The sequence below is a fragment of the Pteropus vampyrus genome, unplaced genomic scaffold (assembly GCF_000151845.1).
Source record: "Pteropus vampyrus isolate Shadow unplaced genomic scaffold, Pvam_2.0 Scaffold6, whole genome shotgun sequence".
Taxonomy (NCBI): domain Eukaryota; kingdom Metazoa; phylum Chordata; class Mammalia; order Chiroptera; family Pteropodidae; genus Pteropus; species Pteropus vampyrus.
This window is the reverse complement of record NW_011888787.1, coordinates 13,915,914-13,937,186: the sequence shown is the minus strand read 5'-3', so window position 1 is coordinate 13,937,186 and position 21,273 is coordinate 13,915,914. Positions and strand designations below refer to the sequence as shown.

Genomic DNA, 21,273 nt, shown 5'->3' with positions numbered 1-21,273 from the left:
TTAAAATGAAAATAATACAAAAATATCCCAGCAACCTCTTTCATCCACTAATTTTAATGCAGGCTCATAAAGCAACCTAGTATTTATATATAAATCTATTTAAAATTATTCAACTAAATATATTACTTTTCTGAAGTTGTAAACCCTAAACAAATTTTTATGCCATGAATTGAATTCTTATTAAATGAAAAATGGCCTACCATATTTCTTAAATAGTTCCTATGACTCTTTTATGCCTACCATGTGCCCCCATCCCATATTTTTAAAATAAAATAAGAGAAACGAATAGGGATTAATGAAGAGAGATTAATAATTGGGCAAATATTTATAGACTAGTTTAATACTGACCTTAGAATTTACGTTAATTTTGGAAAATCTCACTCTCGTGTGCTAAGCAGTGACCTACCCAAGATGAGAGCCACAAATCAAAGTTTTGATTGTAATCTGATTTCCGTACTTCAGAGTTTTGGGTGTTTTCTTTTTTTTATGTTTAAAATAAAAGACATTTAATGACATACAGAGTGATTAAAGGTAGTTTTCGAAATGAGTACGAGGTGGCATTTACTTAGAGGACTTCTCTTCCTTTCTGCAGGGTTGGAATTTACTATTAATCATTTTAGGGGAAGAGAAAGAATAGGAAATATTGAACGAGTTTACTGTGAACATTTTCTCCTTTTTTCTTTCTGATTTTTGTTCTTTTTCGGGGGTGGTAAGGGGCTTTTATTAAAGTTGCATATGTGTGGTTAAGAGTCAGATAGTTCTACAGGTTCTACAAGTTGTTATAAAAACAGTAGCAGCTTGTTCCTTCTTTGCCATTTCTCTCTTCAGAGACAACCACATACACCTCTTGTAGGTGAATTTTTGTACTTACGTAGTCTCTAACTACAGGCTTATGTATTTTGCTTCTTGTTTTTTCAAACATTGTCTATTGATTTTTCCCTATGGGAGATAGGATTTTCTTCCCCTGCTCCACCTCAAATGTGTACACTTCTCATTCCTCATCTTCCTGATATGCATTAAATGCTTAAGTGATTTTTCACAGCTGAGCCATGTAGTAAATTAAGTTACCTTTTTTCTGTACTATTTTTATTGTTTGTAGAGTTAATAATTAATTTATAATTTTGTTTACTTAGTCTTTTAAAAATGTATTTGGCATAATACATACATCAAGTGTTCTCTCAGTTTCCATTTTCCTGAAAAAGTCTCTCCTGGATCCTTCAGACCTGTTCCAATCCAAACTGGGTGCTCTCTGTTCTTGGGGCACAGTTGTCAAACTTAAAACCCTCTTTAGTCTCACCCTGGGGATTCCCTTCATTCTCCTAGGTTGGAACTTCTTTTTCCACATATTATCTTACACATTCTGTCTCCTTTTCTTTCAGAATTTGTGAGTTTATGCCTTTAAAAAAATCCCTTTATTTTTATTTTGATAGAGTTTTAGGAGGTAGCAAACTAGATGCTTGTATTTGATCTGCCATCTTTTCCCAGAAGTTCATCTGCTCTGTTTCCTAAGCCCAGAGAAATGGGGGAGAAAGGGAATGAGGCAATTTTCAAGCATAAAAGCAGAAGAGCTTTCTCAGACATCCTTTCTACTCACCCTAATTGATGATCAGTTTCCTGAAACACCTAATTCAAACCTCTGTATTCCCTGACATGGGCCAACTATTCCACTTGTTACCAATTTCTGCCATCATGGAATCCCTTCTGAATGCAGGCAACAGAAAAGTGGAAATACTTACTAAGTGCCTCCATTGGACAATTCACTGTGCTAGGTGCTGTAGCTAGCATGGGGAAGCATGGTTTTTATTTCAGAATTTCACAGGAAGGAACATGAAGAAGGGGAAAAAATGGAAGCTATAACTGTGATGTAGTACATTTTACTACGTTATAGATGGTTTTCTTTTACTTTTGTAGCACTTATGAATACTTACTTTTATTCACAGTGTGAAAAGCTAAGATATCTTATTTGTGATCATAAAGTTATATTAAGAGCTCTATAGTTTGATTAGAATAATGAACATAGCATTTTATAATATATTTTAAATATATTATGTTGGTTATATTATTTATATATTATCACATCTATTATTTATGCAAAATAAATCTTCTAGTGGAGAAAGTTTTCAGTCCTTTTATCAATGGGTTAATGACATTTAGCAAAATAAGGTTTTGACAGAGGAAAGTCCTGAGCCAGTGTAAAAGAGATAGCATTGCCCTAAGGGTCAAGAAACTTCAACTCTAATTCTGACTCTGTCAGTAGCCATCTGTATTACTTATTAAGCCACTGCGTCTTTGAGCCTCTTATTCCTAAGCTACAAAGTAAGAATTGTTTAGTTTCTTCCGTCCTAAAATTCAAAGATTCTAATTAGTTCTCTGTTTCGGGAGGCCACATTAAGGCCTTATCTCACATGGGAACTTAGTTCTCTTTTCCTTTTATTTCAGACAAGATTCCTGTACTAAGCAAAGAAAAACTGCCTGTGGTAGGAATTGGAAAGCATCTGTGTGGTGTGGCGACAGGTAAGTAAATTTACTAATAATGTCTAAATTAATACATGAAGTCTTAGCTGAACATGGCCCGGACCATTTACATAATCTCTTTCAAACAGTGTACATCACTATGTTCACTACTCAATCTTCGTAGGAGCACTGACGCAGTGTTATATCACAACAGCTTTCCTATTGATCTGCTCATTTGGCCATTTTGTAGGACGAATCAAGGGTTTTGTGTGTAAATGCTCTGTCATACGGGACCTTAAGGTTCTTTGGATTATATTTCAACCAAAAAGGAAATGAATCATTTATGGAAACTGTATGATTTCACCCCAGAAGCCACTGATTTTTTTAGAGGAGTTACTTGGCAGGGACTCTGAAACTTCTCCCACTGGAAGGTGATCGTGTGTCAAGATTCTAAGGGAAAGGGAAAAATAATACTAGTTAAAAAATCTAAGATATCTTGTTTTAGCACTTTGATCCACCAGATTTAGCATGGTATGGTGGAAAGAGCATGAGCTTTGAAATCAGAGAATCTGGGGTTCAACTCTGCTGTGTGACCTGGGCAACTTACTTTAACCTTTCTGAACTTGGGTTGTCTCAACTGTCAAATGGGGATGATAATAATATATAATTTACCAAAGTACATGTAAAGTGTCTGGTACATATTGGTGCTCAATAAATGTTAACTGTTGTTACATCTTCCTGGCTCCTGCTAGTTTTATTATCTACCTACATGGGGAACTTGGAGCTTCCATAAGACATTATTCAAATTGGCTGGAAATGGCTTTGAGAATTATATATTTGTGTTATCCTTCATAGTTTTTAGATGACTTTTAGTTATTTATTTCATTTAACCCTCATAAAAGCCTTCTTAAGTAAGCCAGTTCTGTCCTGGGGAGGAAAAAAGGCAAACTCTTTTACTCCTGTGTATCTAACCCAAGTTTCTTGGAAGTATAATCCATATTGGCTGTTTCTTGTGTTCCACTCATTATTCCCCCCCTTGATTCACTGTATTTGAATTTCACCTTCATCACTTTATCATTATCTTACTGAAAAAATCTCTACTGCAGTTGCTAACCCTTCTCAAGGTTCTGTTTCCTTCTCCTTTGTGACTCTTTCTTGGTTCTACCCCCTCCATCTCTGCCATTCTTTCTCTGTGTCTTTCATGGGCTCCTTCCACTACCTGTCCTTTAATACTAATATTCAGACCTGTCTGCTATACACCTAATCTGCCTTTCCCCTTCTTAGAACTCTTCAGCAGCTCCCAATCACTGACAGTATGAATGAAGTCCAAGCTCTTTAACATGATGTCTTAGTCTCATTCTAGCCTCTACCTTTTTCTCTCCGCCACTCTCTGCCTCCGGATTTACTGGTCAGCAAATTCAAACCCTGAATGCTTTCCCATATACTATATTGTACCCACCCACCCAACAAAAAACTGGTCAGTTTGTCCTTACCCTTCGGCTCTGTCACTACTTGCAGGGAACTTCCTTAAGTAAGATACTCTTCCTTCATGTGCTTCATGATATTCTCTGCAAATCTTTACCTTATTATATTTTAATTGTATATCTAATTCAACCACTATGCTGTGAATTTTTTGAGCATAGGAAATGTGCTAACATAATGATTGACATATATAAGAATTCAGTAAATGTTTGAATGAATAATCTTGGCCACCAATTTGCTATGTTTCCTTGTCTACCTAGGTATGTGGCTTTGTTTCTTAAGTTCTCTGTAAGGGAAAGGTTAAAATAGATTGCTAAAGCTCCTTCTGGTTCTAAAAGAACTTCATTCTTTTAATAATTTTTCTGGTTATTTATATTTCTGAAAATCAACCTAATGTAAATAAAACATTGACTGAATATATTTTGTCACAAAATAAGTTTATAAAATAATAGATTAACTATCGCTTTCTCCAAATAAGTTACTAGTAAGATTTGTTGATTTAAATTCATATATTGAATTAAATTTACTAGTGAAATATCAGATTATTTAATAGTAACTTGTGATACTTAGGGTAGTAAAAATTTTAAATATATGTTTTTGATTGAACAGGCACAGCATGCCAATCTAATCGAACAGAAAAATGTGGGTTTTACAGCATATATTTAGAGTCTTATCAGTATTGTCAACAATATAGCAGTCTTCAGAAAGAAATAGTTGTAATTATCAAAAATCTATTTGCTGAGTTTTTAAATGTACTATAAAATTTTCATTTTCATATGGAGTACCTTCACCTCTAAGCTTATATCAATATAATCGTTATATCTGCAAAGTCTTGCACATGAAAGACATTTAGTAACTGCTGAATGAATGTATAATACAGTGAGTATAATACAGGTGGCCGAGATTATTCATTCATTTCCGCAGTCTGACTTCTCTTGTTAACTCTTCAGCTCGTCACTATTTTCTGTGTACATCTTACCTTTCAGGACTGACACCTAACACTAACCTAAGCAGATGCTTAGCAGATGCCTTTCCTCTTTATTTCTTTCTTTGGTTTTCTTAAGATCAAAGCTGTCCTGGAATATAAGTGTTGGTAAATAAATTTTTTTCTGTACAAATCATTTCCTCAGCCAGGATAGGAGAAATAAGAGTCAATTCAAGTAGTTGGACCAAAATTTTCTGCAAACTGTTGCTCTTAAGCTTCAGATAGTTTTATTGGGAAGTAGACTTTATGGAGAAAAAATCATTAGAGAAAGACGATAATGAGAAAAGAGCAGATATGAACAAATTGATAATTCACAAAAGAATTATTACAGGTAGAAAGCTAAGTAGGTTTTTGTTGTTTTTGGTTTGGGGTTTTTAAAACCATACTGCTTAATAAATGCAAAAAAATATTTATTTTTAAAGATAATGTGGTTTGGGGGGCCACATAATTGTGTTTGCAGATCTTGCATTACGATGTTTGGTTGAAACCTATGCTGCCAGTTGTGAGGAAAGGAATGAAGAACCTTTAGCCAAACGCATAAAGAATGATAAAACAGAAAAAGAAATTAACACTTTGGCCAAAGAAGGAAATGAAAAAAGTGTCCCAGAGAAGTGGACCCCTGTGGCTGGCATTGTTATTGCACTCTGTTGTCACCACAGGTGTGATTGGAGACATTATGTGGGCAAAGAATATTTTAAGGCTTTAGGCCTTGGAGCTGTGGAATTCCACTATTTCCAGCGAATGAGTAGTTGGGCAACTTGCGGTATGCGGAAAACATCTTTGGACGCCTCAAATATTACCACAAAGAGAAAAGATCATCAGAATGATGATGGCGAAGAGCATGATGATGGGGGATACAGATTTACAGATGACACCGTTGAGAGTCTGCCTGGGTAAGTGACTACTTTGAAATGCACATCGCTGCAGCAGAAATATTTTACTATTGCTGTACTTTCTTTTTGATGAATATTCCCAAAAACATATTCATGAAAATGTGTTTAACTATCTTATTGTGTATCTTAGAAGCATGGGACATAGCATGTAGTGTATTGTGGGTTATCTAGCAGCTTAGTCCCTTCTATTAACAAATAGAAGAGACTAAAATAATTTTTTATAAACTTTTACAAACTTTTAACAATGTTTTATGTGTGTTTATTCAATTTAGGTTTCTGACTGTTGAAGAAAAGAAGAAAATAGGGCATCTTTGTAAATTGCTGATTGACCAAGGCCGAATTGAGTATTTACAGCAGAAGAGATTCAGTCCTGCTCTGCAGTACTATACAGATCCTCTGGTGTCTTTAGAAAATGTCTTGTTAACTGCTTTACCAAATCATTCTTCATCACCAGAAACAACTACTTAATGGAAAAGAAATTTTGAACATCATCTGTCTTCCACCAAAAAAATAATTTTTAAATTGTATTTTTATATTCATGAAAATAGAATTTAATAGCAGATAATATGAACTTTAAAAAATGTTGGGGCTTCATTGAACTTTGGTAATAGCTTTGTTTTTTACTTGAGAAGTCCAAACATTAGAGAATTCACCAAATTCCAAAGTAATCTTCAGCAGGGCATCTGGAGTTATATTATCCATCAGTGTTTATAGAGATTGGCGAAGTAGCGGAACAGTTGACTTGATTATCTGAAACACACATAACATGTCACCATATAACTAGCACATTAAATTTCTACTTGCATTAATTTTAGAAATTTATTTTCCTTTGGCTTTACTTAATACTTTTTATTTCTCAAGTTCAAGATGTAATGATCAATTATCAGTTTCTAACAAGGGCTAATTTGAGAATTTGGCTTATGCGTGGATTTTTTTTCCATGCAGATCTGGAAAGGATAATCGATTATGATTTTTTTCATGCAAATGCAGAGATGTTCACAATTAATGAATTCACCTTCAGATTTTCAGAATCATACCTGTATCTATATATTATCAGAATTTTCCATGACAGACACCAAAACTAAAGAGATGTTTTCCAGGAAAAGAAAACTATTTCATTTTAGCAGATAATTATCTAGTTAAAACTTCCAAAAAGATGCTTAAAAGCCTAATTCACAAATTAAGTTAAAATGTGCAAATAACTTTTGAAGTTAATTAGGTATCTCATATCTTTTAACAGAACATTTTTACATGTGTAAGTACGAATATAAATATATTCTCTCCTTTCTGGGAAAATAATTTGGAATAAAGTGGAAACTAGATAGTGAAACCAAAATCCTTCTTACATTTATGCCTCATTTAACTCATTTCTATGCACAAGCAAATGTTAAACCAAACATGGCAGTAGGACTGTTATTCTTTTCCACATCTTATCCTTGATTTATTCTGCTTTTATAAAAATTGTGTTAACCTCACTGGTACATTTGCCAAAATAATATCTTGTAGATCAATGACTATATGAATTATGAATTAGAAGCCTAGCCTATTTTTAATTACTGACCTTTCTATTTTAGTTTAATCTCATAAGTTTTGTGAGACCGCCTAGGTTCAAATCCCAACTCTGCCACCTCTCAGCTGTATGACCTTGGGCATACTTAATCTCTCTTTGTGCCTCAATTTCCTCATCTTAAAATGAGGACGATGATAATAATAATACTTACCTCACAAGGTTGTTGTAAACATTAAAGAGATAACAAATGTAAAAGTCTTAGAACAGTTCCTAGCACAGAGTGAGTCCTCAATAAATGCCAACTATTATTAATAGTACTAATTCATGAATCTGTTTTTAATAAACAATAAGCAGACTTGGTTTTATTATCTGTGTTTAAGTTGTAACCTTTTTACTCTTGTTATGTTTTATGTCAAATATTATTCAAGTAAGGTAGTTTGATTATATTTTAAGTTAGTTACATCCCCCAATCAAGAAAACATAAATGAAGATAATACATTATTCAGTGATTAACATGATTTACTGGGTCAGACAATGCCAATTTGCATTATACAGTCTGTTTTGTATTATTCAATAATTTGTGCCCAGAAATAAAAGATATTCTACATTATAAAAGATAATCTCAGTTGTGTTTCATCAAACATACACACACACACACACACGAGAATTATAGTGAAACAGTCTTGTGGCCCATTTAACTTAATATGTTTCTGACAGTGGTACCAAGTCCTTTATGGAAAGTAAAGCTTGTCCATCAATATGCCAGCCATAGGTCAAGATTATTGTTTTCCCCAACCTTCTTTACTTCCATTAACATATCCTAAGAAAGTGATATGTGGGATATATACATAGCTCTCCCTTGACCTATAGAATTTGCAGGTTGAGCAACCCCCTTGAGCTTTAAATTTATCTACCCAACTTCTTCTGTATGTCTGCAGGTACATCAGATTTACTGTGTTAAAACTGAAGCTCAACTTACACTCTACTACCTTATCCTGCCCACCAAACGAGCTTCTATACTTCATTTCCCCATCTCAGCATCACCATCCATCCAGCTGCTTGAACCAAAAACATTCTCATCTTCATGCAATTATCAATTCTGTCATCTACTTGTTTTTCATATATTTGTCCTCCACTTTCCAAAACTAGGCCCCAAACTTACAACTCTTACTTGTCTTCCTCTAATCCATCCTCCATGTCATTGCTTTTATGACTTTGCTACAACAGACTGAATCATTTTCTGAACATCTTCCTTTCGGTGTTGAAAAAAACTATTTCCTATAGCTGAAACACTCTGGAATAGTTTGCTCAGATTACACTCATTCTTTGAAACAAATATTTTAAGATTTAACTAAAATCTAGCTTTTAACTCAAAAATTCTTGATGTTTTAGTGAATTATAAAATCATCATTTCTAATAGTAAACTATTTCATTTTTTTTTTTTTTTTTTTAATAAAGAGTTGTATTCCTTGTCTTCTTCCCCTAATCTTGGTTTAAGTTTAAGGCTTTCCTTCCTCAGTTTGAAAAATACAGTGGTCTAATTCTAAATTATCAGAGGCTAAGTGATGGAAATCTATATTTTAACTATTGGTTAAAATCCGTGTTCTCTTAATATTTTTCATTCCTAGGCAAAATGTTTTTTGCTATTTATGGATTGTAGAAAAAGAAGAAATGGCAGCGAAGGTAACATTCCTGAGAATAAACTGACATACATAACAAAGTGCTAGAACGAGGTAGGGAAGTTTTAAGAATTATATCTTCATTTGGTTGTGTTTCAAATGCTTGACCAAAGAAATTAATTTCCTCACTCCACTTGAAAGACTTTCAATATCTATCCAGCCTTTTTCTTTAAGCCTTTATCAAAATTGTGAACCAATTTGAATTTTACTTTTCTTCCTCCCATGATATTGACCAAGAGACCAGAATTTGACCAAAAAGGTAAGATAGAATGAGAAATCTATAAAGGAATTAATCTGTATAAGTATTCCCCTACCAAAAAGAATATTTAACCTGGATAATATACAAATCTCATACCTGCTCTACTCCGTGACTCCTGTATGTATGTGTGCATGAACTGAAGACCAAATAATTCCTCTTCCTCTTCCTCTATGCCTTCACTGGGAGAAAGTGTTACTTCCAATTTCAGTGGGTTGTCTCTGAAGTTGACAAACCTAGCAGTTCACCAAGAAACAGTATTTTTATAGGTGCCATAAAAGTGTACGTTTATTTTTCTGGAGAAATACCAAATGATAATATACTAAATTACTCTTTTTTTAACTGGTTTATTTAAGTGAAGATCTTAGGGAGATGTGATATATCCTAAGAATCTTGAAATTTCTTTCATAGAAGAAAAAGATTAGCTTTCAACAACTTATTTTTGGTGCAGCTTAAATTCCAAGAGCAATTCTAATGCATCTCAAATATACAGATGCTCCTTGATTTAACAATGGGGTCCCGATAAACTCACCGTAACTTGAAAATATCATTAAGTCAAAAATGCACCTGATAAACCTAACCTCCTGAATATCATAGCTTAGCCTAGCATTCCTTAAACATGTTCACAACACTTAAATTAGCCTACAGTTGGACGAAGCCATCTAACACAAAGCCTACTTTATTAGAAAGGGTTGAATATCTTGTAATTTATTATGTGTATCACATCCGCACCATCGGAAAGCCAAAAAAATCATAACTTGTAAGTTCAAGGACTGTACAATTAATGCAATGAACTTAAAGTTTTTACGCATTTTTAGACATGTCTTTTTATCATTGTATCTTCATCTGGTACAAGGCTTAATTGTTGCTGAACAAGTGAATGAATGATATTGTTATGGAGGTTGTGAGATTTGGTATCTTCGCTGTCAGGAAGTTAGATTTTGGAAGGAAGACACTGAGGGAGTTTGATAGTAATCAACTTAATAAAAAGTTATATTTATAACATAATCGCCTATATCTATTTGAGTTATTTAGAAGGAAAATAATCACGATTTTTATGTTTTGGGTTTTTATATTACGGATAAGTTTTGTTAGCAGTTACAGAGATGATTTTCATGAAAATATTACCAACAGAGGGTGTTCCTTGAAGCTAATAAATACCAGCACTGCTTGAGTTTTATAGACTTTTCTTAAATAATTTAGACCAGTATTATAGGAATTCTATTTATAAATGCAGAATTTTAAAGTTGGAAGATTTTTAAGTGCATTTATTCATATGAATAAGAACTCAAATCTATTCAGAGTAATTTCTCAGTGTTACTTTGTTCTGCAGCAAGAAAAGACCATGTCAATTATGTTGAAAAATTTTTTACCTCAGATTGGTCATCTCTTCCATGCACAGTGGAATATCTTGCAGTTTATTGTTAGAGAGAACAAGAGTACCCAGATTTTTCATATTGCTGATAGTTTCTGGCAAGCATGTTATTTCATTTCGTTGCAGCCATAATGTATGTAGATTTTGCATTCTGAAGAATTAAAAGAGGCTTCTGCAATTAACCACACATAGTAGGAAAACCCTGGTTCTTATTAACTTAAAAATCAGAGAAATGTCATCTTTTTTAACATCTCCATTAACCAGTATACTTATTGGATTAACCGACTTCACATTACTTGATTATTAGGGAAACTGCATGGGGGAGTTAATTTCTACAGTATAGCCCTCATCCTGTGGAGGTACAAATAAAATCATTGTATTCCAAAATTCTTCACTATTCTCATAGAATTTCTTAAAGAAGAACTGCTGTAAATGTTATGTAATCCAAATTAGAGTTTTAAAAATCATAAATTATTAATATGCCTATTGAGGGCAAGGCAAGTTTGCATAATTGTTAACAACCAAGACTCTGGAGCCAGGCTGCCTAGGTTGAAATCCTAGCTTGCACACTTAGTAACTGATCTTGAGCAATTTAGTTAACATCTCTGTGTTTCCTCCTCTGTTTGTAAAGCACCCAGAAGTGTCTGGCATGTACTATGCAATGTTCTGATTGTTGTGGCATGTTCTTGTCAATTTGTTGAAATCAGATAGCCAGTTTTTCTCTCCAAGTAACTCTTTACTTATTTAGAATAAATGAAAACATTCTGTTAAATAGCGTATTTAGAACTAAATTTATCTATTGTGATTGATTCTGCTTAGGGTCCCCTTTGCCTTGTTATTTCTTACTACTCATAGATAGCTTCAGCACATCTGTTGGTAGCATAAAAAGTTATTTATTTTACCTTTCTATGGTATCAGGAAGTTGTTCTAGTCTGTTGCTTCCCAAGTCAAGCCACTCAAGGGCAGGCATGTTCAACACAGCAGAAGGGATTGTGGTGAAGTGGTTCATACTCAAATCAAGGTGAGTAAGCTTTATCAAACTGCCGAGCTAAAAAGGAAAGCAAGGTTTTCAAAATAAAGATCTGCAGTGTAACATACTGGAACACTCACATTGGTAAAAGGAAATATTTCACATCAAGGAATGTTCAATTATGCTTGGACTTATTTAGTCATAGTAGTCCACAACATTTTTATATTTTTTATATTTGAAATAAAAATAAACCTAAGTAACCTCCAGTTAAAGCTCTCCTAGAAATTTTATCTATTCAAAGAGAATGTATCTTCCCAAATAACCAAGTTCCAGGATTTATAGAACCTGCCTGGCAGTGTTTGTTTCATTTTATTTTGTTTTTGCTTTCTTTTTATCTAGTAATTGAGACTTACATGGGAAAACCCAAACTTCAAAATAAGTTTGGGAAAACCCAAACTTCAAAATAAGTTATCTTTATTGAACCCCATTCTTTGTGCCTGATGCTTTCCATACATTAGCTCAGTCATAAAATTTACTGTTTGGTAATTCTGTTTTTAAATGAAAACATCAAAAATTTATTACAAATAACATAACACCAGTGTGCTCAGTTTAAGAAGGATTTTTTTACATGACCATACCTCTACGTACTCCTCCCTTCTTCCTCTCCAGAGGAAACTCCTATCCTGGATTTGGTTTCTGTCCTTCCCATGCATGTTTTTAATGCTTTTATTACCATACATAATTATATGTTTTCTTTCTATTTATATACATATTATTATATATGTTTTTATAAACAATTTAGTATTTTTTATGTTTTTAAATTTTTAAGGGTTATGAGAGCATACTTATCTTTAACTTGCTTCTTTCAATATCAGTTTTTAAAATGCATTCATTCTTATAGTTTATTCATTCTAAAATATCCCTGTAATTATCTTTTTTCCCAGCTGCCAGTTGGAGAAAGCTGTGAGTATATGAAACATCCACCATTGTACCTTAAATGAATGGATAATTCTGACATCAGCTTTACCAGATGGGTGAGTACCTGATTTCTGTTTTATGGACCGAATGGCTTAGATAGGCCATGTGACTAGAAAAGATAAAGCTATGATGTGCACTCAATGATACACGGACATAAGATTCAAGTAGTGAAAGATTCAAGATGTGAGAATTCAGTTAACTTTTATTTAAAAAAAAAAAAAAAAAACCTCTCCATTTAATTCTATATTCTATCTCTATCAGATTCCACAACTTTGACACCACAGAAAAATACATAAATAGTGTTTTGTGTGTAATGTAAAAAAGCAGGAGGGTATTGTTTTCTAAGTAATGTTTCTCCAGCTTTAGAATTCAAGCCACGAATAAAACTGATTCAAAATCTGTCATCAGACTTTAAAATTTTTAAATGGCTCAGAATAGAGAATAAAAAATTGTTTTTACATTAGCATAATGTTTGTGTGTATACAGTATGTGCAACTTAATGGCTGAGATAAGCTCGCATTGCTGATTTTGCTGATTTCTCAGTGGTACTGGAACCCTTTGATTTTAGAAGACTGAAAAAATATTGAAACTATTATAATCTAACAGTCTTAATTTTGCATATGTAAAAACTGAGATCTAGTTATTAAAGCGGTATATTCAAGGCCACACAGCTACTTAGGGGCTACCTTTGTAAATAATCCCAGGCTCAATATCTCAGTTCACTATTTGTTCCAGTAAAACCTATTTCTCAGTGAAGAAATTAAGGTAAAGACATGTTAATAGACATGCCCAAATTAACAAAGCTTTTTGGTGACAGAACCAATCCTTGAAACAAAATCACAAGAATTAGAAATTAGAAATAAAATATTTATTGGCCTAGTTGCAGATATAAAAAAAATTGTTCCTGTAATTATTATTTTCATCATAAACAAGTATATACATTTCATTAAACTGAACTATTATTAGAGGAGATAAAGATATGAAATCTACATTTTACTTGCAAGAGCAACAATTATTGGCAACATGCTTACTAGTTTGGGAAATAAAGTGATTTTTCACCAATATACATTGAGAGAAGGTAATAGTATTTTTATTTTATTTTGATTTTTATTATTTTTCTTAACTTTTATCTTGCAAAGTGATTGTTTTCAAGGCAAAGCACCATGAAAATTTCCTTTGCTGATTCTAAGAGGATCAAATACAAAAGCAGTAATACAAATGTCTATATCTTTATGATCAGTTTGGTTTTACCAATAACAAGACATCCGTTTGAAGGTTTTCTAAGCCCGTTGCCTTGCTTTTACTTGATAGAGCCTAGGAAGCTACTTTTCTTAAAAAGGAAACTTTATAAACAAGAACGCATGTCTTATTACTTAATCTCTATCTCAAAAACTGATCATTCTATAAAAACCAGCTAGTAAACCAAAGGGTTTTCCTATCACCACATTATCTGTGCTTTATAATAATTATTTATTCTAAAGGGGATCAAATTATGGTAGCTGAAGGAAACTGGACTTTGGGTGGTAAACACACAATAGAATATACAGATAACAAATTATAATGTACACCTGAAAGTTATATAATTGTATTAACCAATGTCGCGCCCAATAAACTTAATTAAAAAATAATTATTATTATTTATTCATCCAATAAGCATTTAAGTAACAACTACAACCTAGTCTGTGCCTTCAGTTCTTGGAATAGAAATAAGTAAGACTCACTCTGGCCTTCAAGGAGATCACAGTCTAGTCAACAAAGGATGTCAGTACCGTGACAATAGTAGAAGTAGTTTTTATGCTATATAGATGCTTCCCTTGTTAAGACAATGCATTATACTCAAAATAATAGGAAATCGTTTTGCTTAAATATTTTCTAAAATAAAATATATAGCATTTCTTTATTAGTGTTATTTTTTATGATTACACAATTGAGAAGTAAACCACTAGTAGATACAAATTTAATCATAGACATTTATATTTTTCTGACCTCTTGTGGAAGATCACTTATATCTCTGTTAACAGCAAGCTCTAGTTTCTCCAAGCTGACACAGTTACTTAGTTCCTTGGGGACTGTCTTGATTTTGTTGTAACTAAGAATCAGTTCCTGAAGTCTAGTAAGCAGTCCTATAAAAAATAATACAAAAAGAGAGCAGATGAATGGAAAGTAATGTTTCCAGTTATGAAGTATTACAGCATAATTACTTGCCAGTCTGACATTAACAAATTTATACTTCTCAGGTTCTCAACTTTTCCCAGTATGTGTCTAGCCCCTTCTTTAGATAAGGGGCAAGTTTATCAGTGCTATAGGCAAAAATACATTTTTTAAAATTCTGTGCTATATGCTGACCACTTTTCCATTTAGGGTTTTTTTTTTCTCGTTTAAGAAATCCAATTTTTTTTCTTGCCTTCAACTTGTTCTTTTACCGGAAGAATAACTAAACCAGCGGTGTTGTTTTTAGAATCTACACAATATTTCCAAAGAGACTTTTCTTGCATTGAAATCTCATCTTGAATCACCTTAGTAAATCCGGAAGCTTGGATCTCCCTGGAGCATCAATGTACATATTTTTACATTTTCTCAAGACTCAAGGCTATATAAAGGTAAGATCTTTATTCCATGTATCAAAAATCTTAGAGACAAGCACATCTGCAAGTGGATAAAATAGCACAGGAATAAAAGCAATCTTCCTTACCTATTCCTCTAGGTATCTCTGAAATTGTGTTCCGAGATAAATCTAATATAATGAGGTTCTGGAATCTTCCAATGAATTCAGGAATTTTCAACAAACCAATTCTATGCAGTTGCCATCCCTGTAGCTGATTCAGTTTCAGCAGAGAAGAAGGAAGGGTCTAAACTCAAATAAAAAGAATGACAGAGTCACTATGTTACTTAAATTACTTTAGTATCCTGCCACACTAAAGTATGATTATAGATGTGTTATTGGATTCATAAAAGAACTTCGTAATATTTCTTTCTTAATGGGTTATATTTCCCACCCAGTGCTTTGTGTTACTTCCAAATTTTAAGACCTTTTTTTTTGGCTAAACCTTCAAACCCCAATCATAATAGAATGAACAAAAATAACATATTTTGCTCAATAGTGCACACACATAGAACTATGCCCTAAAGATTCTGTTGCAATAGACATTCCTAGAGTACATATGCTATTAAAAATGAGAATATAATGCTTAATTGATATCACAGAGAAACCGAAAAATTATTTTAATCAATAATTCAATCTTTTCCCTTTCTATTTTGAAATATTTTATAACACTTTTTTAAGAGGATTTTTTTAAATTTAAGAGTTTCAACTATTCTGAACTTGCTGCCTTTTCCTTTTCAGCCTAAAATAGCCAAAAGAGGAAATACAGGAGTCAACCTCCTAGCTAAATATATCTCTTTGCGGATTCTAGGAAAACATGATGGAGTGAGAAACGTCCTAAGATCACTCCTCTTGAAACAACAATAAGCTGAACATCTAAAACTGAGCAAAAAACACCCAAACTACACACCAGATTGTCTGAGTGTGGGATCTGTGCATAAGAGTTACCACAGGTCAGAGCCCCAGGTGTCGGGCGGTGGACTGGGACAAATAAAGAAGCTGCCTCTCACAGCCGCCGGAGCTCCCTGTAGGAGGAGGGAGGGTGAAGGTGTGGCGACTTCCCTGATCAGCCCTGTCTGGAAGTCTTGGGACTTTTCTATGCAGCTGGCAGCAGGGCTCAGTCATCAGGGCAGAAAGCAGAGAAGCGGAACAGGACAGCAGAGAACCAACAATTGATTTTTACCGGCCCCGGTTGCAAAACCGAGACTGAGCTGCAGCCCCCAAATCCCAACTTAGAGGGCCCCTACCCACATACCCTCCTAGACTGATCACCACGGAGCCCCAGGGGAATCTGAGCAAATGCTACCAAAACAGTTGCTAACACTGACAGGGACTGAAACTGAGAATAGCGAGTATGATTTAAATCTACAAGAAAACAAAAAACGTTAGGCTCTATATAAAGCAGGGATCCAAGAGGCTTAGATGCCACATACTTGAAACAAAAAGAAAAGCGCCTTCTTTGCAGCAGGCTAAAGAGAGACCTTTATATAATAAATCTTCTTTCTGGAAAAACAACAGAATACACTTCTATTAATGCCCAGGTGGAGAAGTAGTCCATTAAGCACCATGAACAACCAACGTGACAAGTCATCTCAGAAAGAAAGAGAAAAATCTCCAGAAAATGAGCTTACAGACATAGAAATATGTGATTTAAGTGACAGAGAATTCAGGATGGTACTTCTGAAAAAACTCAGTGAGTTCCGAAATGAGTCATATCAACAATTTCAGAAACTGCAAAAAAGCTAGATGAGCAGAGCAAGGAGATTGAAACCCTCAAAAAGAACCAAATAGAACTTCTGGAGATAAAAAAAAAACACACACACACACACACTGTAAGAGTTGAAAAATGAAATAGCAAGCTCAGGAAATAGAGTTGACTAGATGGAGGAAAGGATCAGTGATATCGAAGACAGAAATCTAGAAATAAATCAGAAGGAAGAAGAGAGAAACTGAAGTATGAAAGAGAAATACAAGAACTAGCTGATACCATCAGGAGAGGAAATAAGAATAATGGGAATTAAGGCAAAGAAAAGGAGTGGGGACTAGAAAGTATTTTCAGACAAATAGTGGACAAGAATTTCCCAAATCTAAGGAATGAGCTGGAACTTGGAATTCAAGAAGTCAACAGAACACCCAATTATCTCAACCCAAAAAGGCCTTCACCAAGACACATTGTATTAAAAGTCAGAAAGATATAATTCTCAGGGCAGCCAGGGAGAAGAAAACGGTAAGTTATAAAGGAAAACCCATTAGATTATCATTGGACTTCTCAGCACAGACTTTACAAGTCAGAAAGAAATGGAATCAAATATTTAAACTATTAAGTGAAAGGAACTACCGGCCTAGAATAATGTATCCAGCTAAGCTCTCCTTTAGATATGAAGGAGAAATTAAGATCTTTTCAGACAAACAAAAATTGAGAGAATTCTCCATTATGAGGCCTGCAGTACAGGAAATTCTGAAGGGGTCAACTCACCTAAAACAAAATAATAACAACAGAAAAAATACATGATTAGGAATAAAGTGACTATGAGGCAATAGAAGCAGAGGAGTGCACCCCTTACTAAGAACAGGTCATTATAAGCTTAAATAATAAAAAGAGAATTGCTATAGCAAGATAGTAATGAACGTTCAGCATACATAGAAACAAATTGAGACAACAATGACTGAAAAGGATAGGATTCAGAGATCCAAATTTGCAAAGGGGAAAGGAGATAAGGCACACACAGAAGAAAATGGATGACTGTATATATACATGTATATATACACATATACACTATCTTTTTCATATTTGTAATGGTAACCACACACCATAGAGTCAGAAATGAAGTATATAACATAAAACAAGAAGAATTGGAGGCAAAACCCACAATAAAGAAAACAGAAACACAAGGACAAGGAAGCAATGGAAACACTGAGCCACCAGAAAGCAAAAGATAAAATGGCTATAAGAAGACCTCATATTTCAATAATTACCCTAAATGTAAATGGACCGAACTCACCAATAAAAAGGCACAGAGTTGCAGAATGGATCAAAAAACAAAACCTGACCATATGCTGCATCCAGGAAACGCGTCTCAGCTCCAAAGACAAATATAGGCTCGAAAGGAAAGAAAACGATATTTCAAGCAAATGGCATTCAGAGAAAAGTGGAGTAGTGGTACTAATATCAGTCGAAATAGACTTCGAAATAAAAAAGGTAAAGAAAGATAATGAGGGATACTTCATAATGATAAAGGGAATCATGCACCAAGAAGACATAACACTGATTAATATCTATGCTCCCAATCAGGGAGCCCTGAAATATGTAAAGCAATTACTAACAGAACTAAAGGGAGTAGTAGGGGACCTAAATACCCCACTGTCAGATATGGACAGATCATCCAAACAGAAAATCAATAAGGAAATAACATCCTTAAACAACACATTAGACCAACTGGACATAATTGACATTTACAGAGCCTTCCATCCCAAAACAGCTGCATATACATTCTTCTCTAGTGCACGTGGAACATTCTCAAGAATTGACCACATACTGGGACACAGAAATAGCCTCAACAAATATAAGAGGGTTGAAATCATACTAGCCATATTCTCTGATCATAATGCTTTGAAACTAGAGATCAACAGCAGAAAGAAATCAGGAAGAACCACAAATACATGGAGATTAAACAACATGCTACTGAAGAATAACTGGATCAGAGAAGAAATAAAAAGAGATCAAGAGATACATAGAAATGAATGATGATAGTACAACATATCAAAACTTTTGGACATGACAAAAGCGGTCATAAGAGGAAAGTTCATATCATTACAGGCCTATCTTCAAAAACAAGAACAAGCCCAAATAAACAACCTAATGTTTCATCTTAAAAAACTAGAAAAGGAAGAACAAATGAGGCCTAAAGTCAGCAGAAGGAAAGAAATAATCAAAATTAGAGCAGAAATAAATGAAATTGAAAACAAAAAAAATAGAAAAAATAAATACAACAAAGAGCTGGTTCTTTGAAAAGGTTAAAAAAATTGACAAACTCCTGGCTCGATTCACTAAAGAAAAAAAGAAAAGACACAAATAAACAAAATCAGGGATAAAAGAGGGGAAATTACAACTGACATCACAGAAATACAAAGGATCATGCAGGAATACTATGAAAAAGTATATAACACCAAATTTAATAACCTAGAAGAAATGGACAAGTACTTAGAAAGATACAGTCTTCCTAGACTGAATCAAGAAGATCTGGAAAATCTAAATAGACCAATCAGCAGTATGGAAATCGAAACAATCATCAAAAACCTACCAAAAAGTAAAAGTCCAGGACCAGATGGCTTCACCAGTGAATTCTACCAAACATTCAAAGAAAACTTAATATCTATTCTCCTCAAACTTTCCAAAAAAATCAAAGAGGAGGCAATACTTCCCAACTCATTTTATGAGGCCAGTATTAATCTGATACCAAAACCTGGTAAAGATAACACAAAAATAGAAAACTGCAGACCAATATCTCTCATGAACACAGATGCAAAAATCCTAAATAAGATACTAGCGAACTGAATACAGCAACGTATTAAAAAGATTATACACCATGATTAAGTGGGCAAATCAATCAATGTGATATACCACATAAACAAATTAAAAAATAAGAATCATATGATCATATCAATAGATGCAGAAAAAGCCTTTGACAAGATACAGCATCCATTTATGATCAAAACATTTAACAAAATCAATATAGAAGGAAAGTACCTTAACATAATAAAGACCATATATGACAAACCTTCATCCAACATTATACTTACTGGTGAAAAACTAAAATCCTTTCCTCTAAGATCAGGAGCAAGGCAAGGCTGTTCACTATCACCATTGCTATTAAATATAACATTGGAGGTCCTAGCAAGTGCAATCAGGCAAGAGAAGTATATAAAAGGCATCCAAATAGGAAATGAAGAAGTCAAACTGTCACTATTTGCGGATGACTTGATTCTCTATATAGAAAACCCTAAAGACTCCACAAGAACACTAATAGAAATAGTAAGCAAATACAGTAAAGTCTCTGGATACAAAATCGATGTTCAAAAATCTATAGCGTTCCTATAGTCTAATAATGAAGCATCAGAAAAAGAAGTGGAAAAAATTTCTTTTGCAATTGCAACAAAAAGAATAAAATACTTAGGAATAAATTTAACAAAACATGAAGGACCTACATAATGAAAACTACAAGACCCTATTAAAAGAAATCGAAGAAGATACAAAGAAATGGAAAGATATTCCATGTTCTTGGAAGAATCAACATAGTTAAAATGACCATAATTACCTAAAGCATTATACAGATTTAATGCAATCTCCATCAAAATCCCATCAGCATTTTTTAAAGAAATAGAACAAAAAATCATCAGATTTGCATGGAAGCACAAAAGACCCTGAATGCCAAAGCCATCCTGAGAAAAAAGAATGAGGCTGGAGGCATCACTCTGCCCAACTTCAAATTATACTACAGAGCAACAGTAATCAAAACAGCATGGTACTGGCAACAAAACAGACACACTGACTAGTGGAACAGAATCGAGAGTCTAGAAGTAAACCCGTATTTATACAGGCAAATAATTTTCGACAGAAAAGCCAAAAACATCCAGTGGAGAAAGGAAAGCCTCTTCAATAAATGGTGCTGGGAAAACTGGAATGCCACTTGCAAAAAAATGAAATTAGACTGTTGTCTATCACCACACACCAAAATTAACTCAAAATGGATTAAGGACCTGATTATAAGACCTGAAACAATAAAATACATAGAAGAAAACATACGAACAAAACTCAAGGACTTTGGACTTAAAGAGGATTTTATGAATTTAACCTCAAAGGCAAGGGAAGTAAAAGCAAAAATAAATGAATGAGACTACATCAAACTAAAGAGCTTTTGCTCAGCAAAAGAAATCATTGACAAGGTAAAGAGACAACCATCTCAATGGGAAAATATATTTGCAAGCAACGCCTCTGATAAGAGACTAATATCCAAAATATACAAAGAACTCATATGACTCGATAACAACAACAACAACAACAAAAAAACAATCCAATCAAAAAATGGGCA

The 21,273-nt window shown here is 33.7% G+C and overlaps 2 protein-coding genes and 2 long non-coding RNA genes across 5 annotated transcripts in view; 3 read left to right on the top strand and 1 right to left on the bottom strand.

The window, feature by feature from the left end:
• The window catches only part of TRMT13 (tRNA methyltransferase 13 homolog), a 21,153-nt gene extending 13,214 nt beyond the window's left edge, over positions 1–7,939 (top strand). The window contains exons 9-11 of one of the 2 annotated variants that reach the window (XM_011368405.2): positions 2,440–2,514; positions 5,382–5,814; positions 6,087–7,939. In XM_011368405.2, coding sequence (XP_011366707.1) covers positions 2,440–2,514; positions 5,382–5,814; positions 6,087–6,282 — 704 coding nt within the window. In that variant the 3' untranslated portion in view covers positions 6,283–7,939. The remainder of the gene's footprint in view (positions 1–2,439; positions 2,515–5,381; positions 5,815–6,086) is intronic. The other variant, XM_011368416.2, reaches the window with a different exon arrangement.
• The window catches only part of LRRC39 (leucine rich repeat containing 39), a 28,293-nt gene continuing 13,528 nt past the window's right edge, over positions 6,509–21,273 (bottom strand). The window contains exons 4-9 of the mRNA XM_011368438.2: positions 15,275–15,431; positions 14,569–14,705; positions 11,537–11,682; positions 10,633–10,785; positions 9,359–9,495; positions 6,509–6,564 (exon numbers count right to left, since the gene is read on the bottom strand). Coding sequence (XP_011366740.1) covers positions 6,509–6,564; positions 9,359–9,495; positions 10,633–10,785; positions 11,537–11,682; positions 14,569–14,705; positions 15,275–15,431 — 786 coding nt within the window. The remainder of the gene's footprint in view (positions 6,565–9,358; positions 9,496–10,632; positions 10,786–11,536; positions 11,683–14,568; positions 14,706–15,274; positions 15,432–21,273) is intronic.
• On the top strand, positions 9,494–13,655 carry LOC105297640. Its single transcript, XR_002782632.1, has 3 exons — positions 9,494–11,655; positions 12,556–12,638; positions 13,469–13,655. It is a non-coding gene; the product is annotated as an uncharacterized LOC105297640 (long non-coding RNA).
• LOC105297645 overlaps positions 15,013–21,273 on the top strand; it is a 21,584-nt gene continuing 15,323 nt past the window's right edge. Inside the window, exon 1 of the long non-coding RNA XR_896371.1 lies at positions 15,013–15,182. This is a non-coding gene — a long non-coding RNA (uncharacterized LOC105297645). The remainder of the gene's footprint in view (positions 15,183–21,273) is intronic.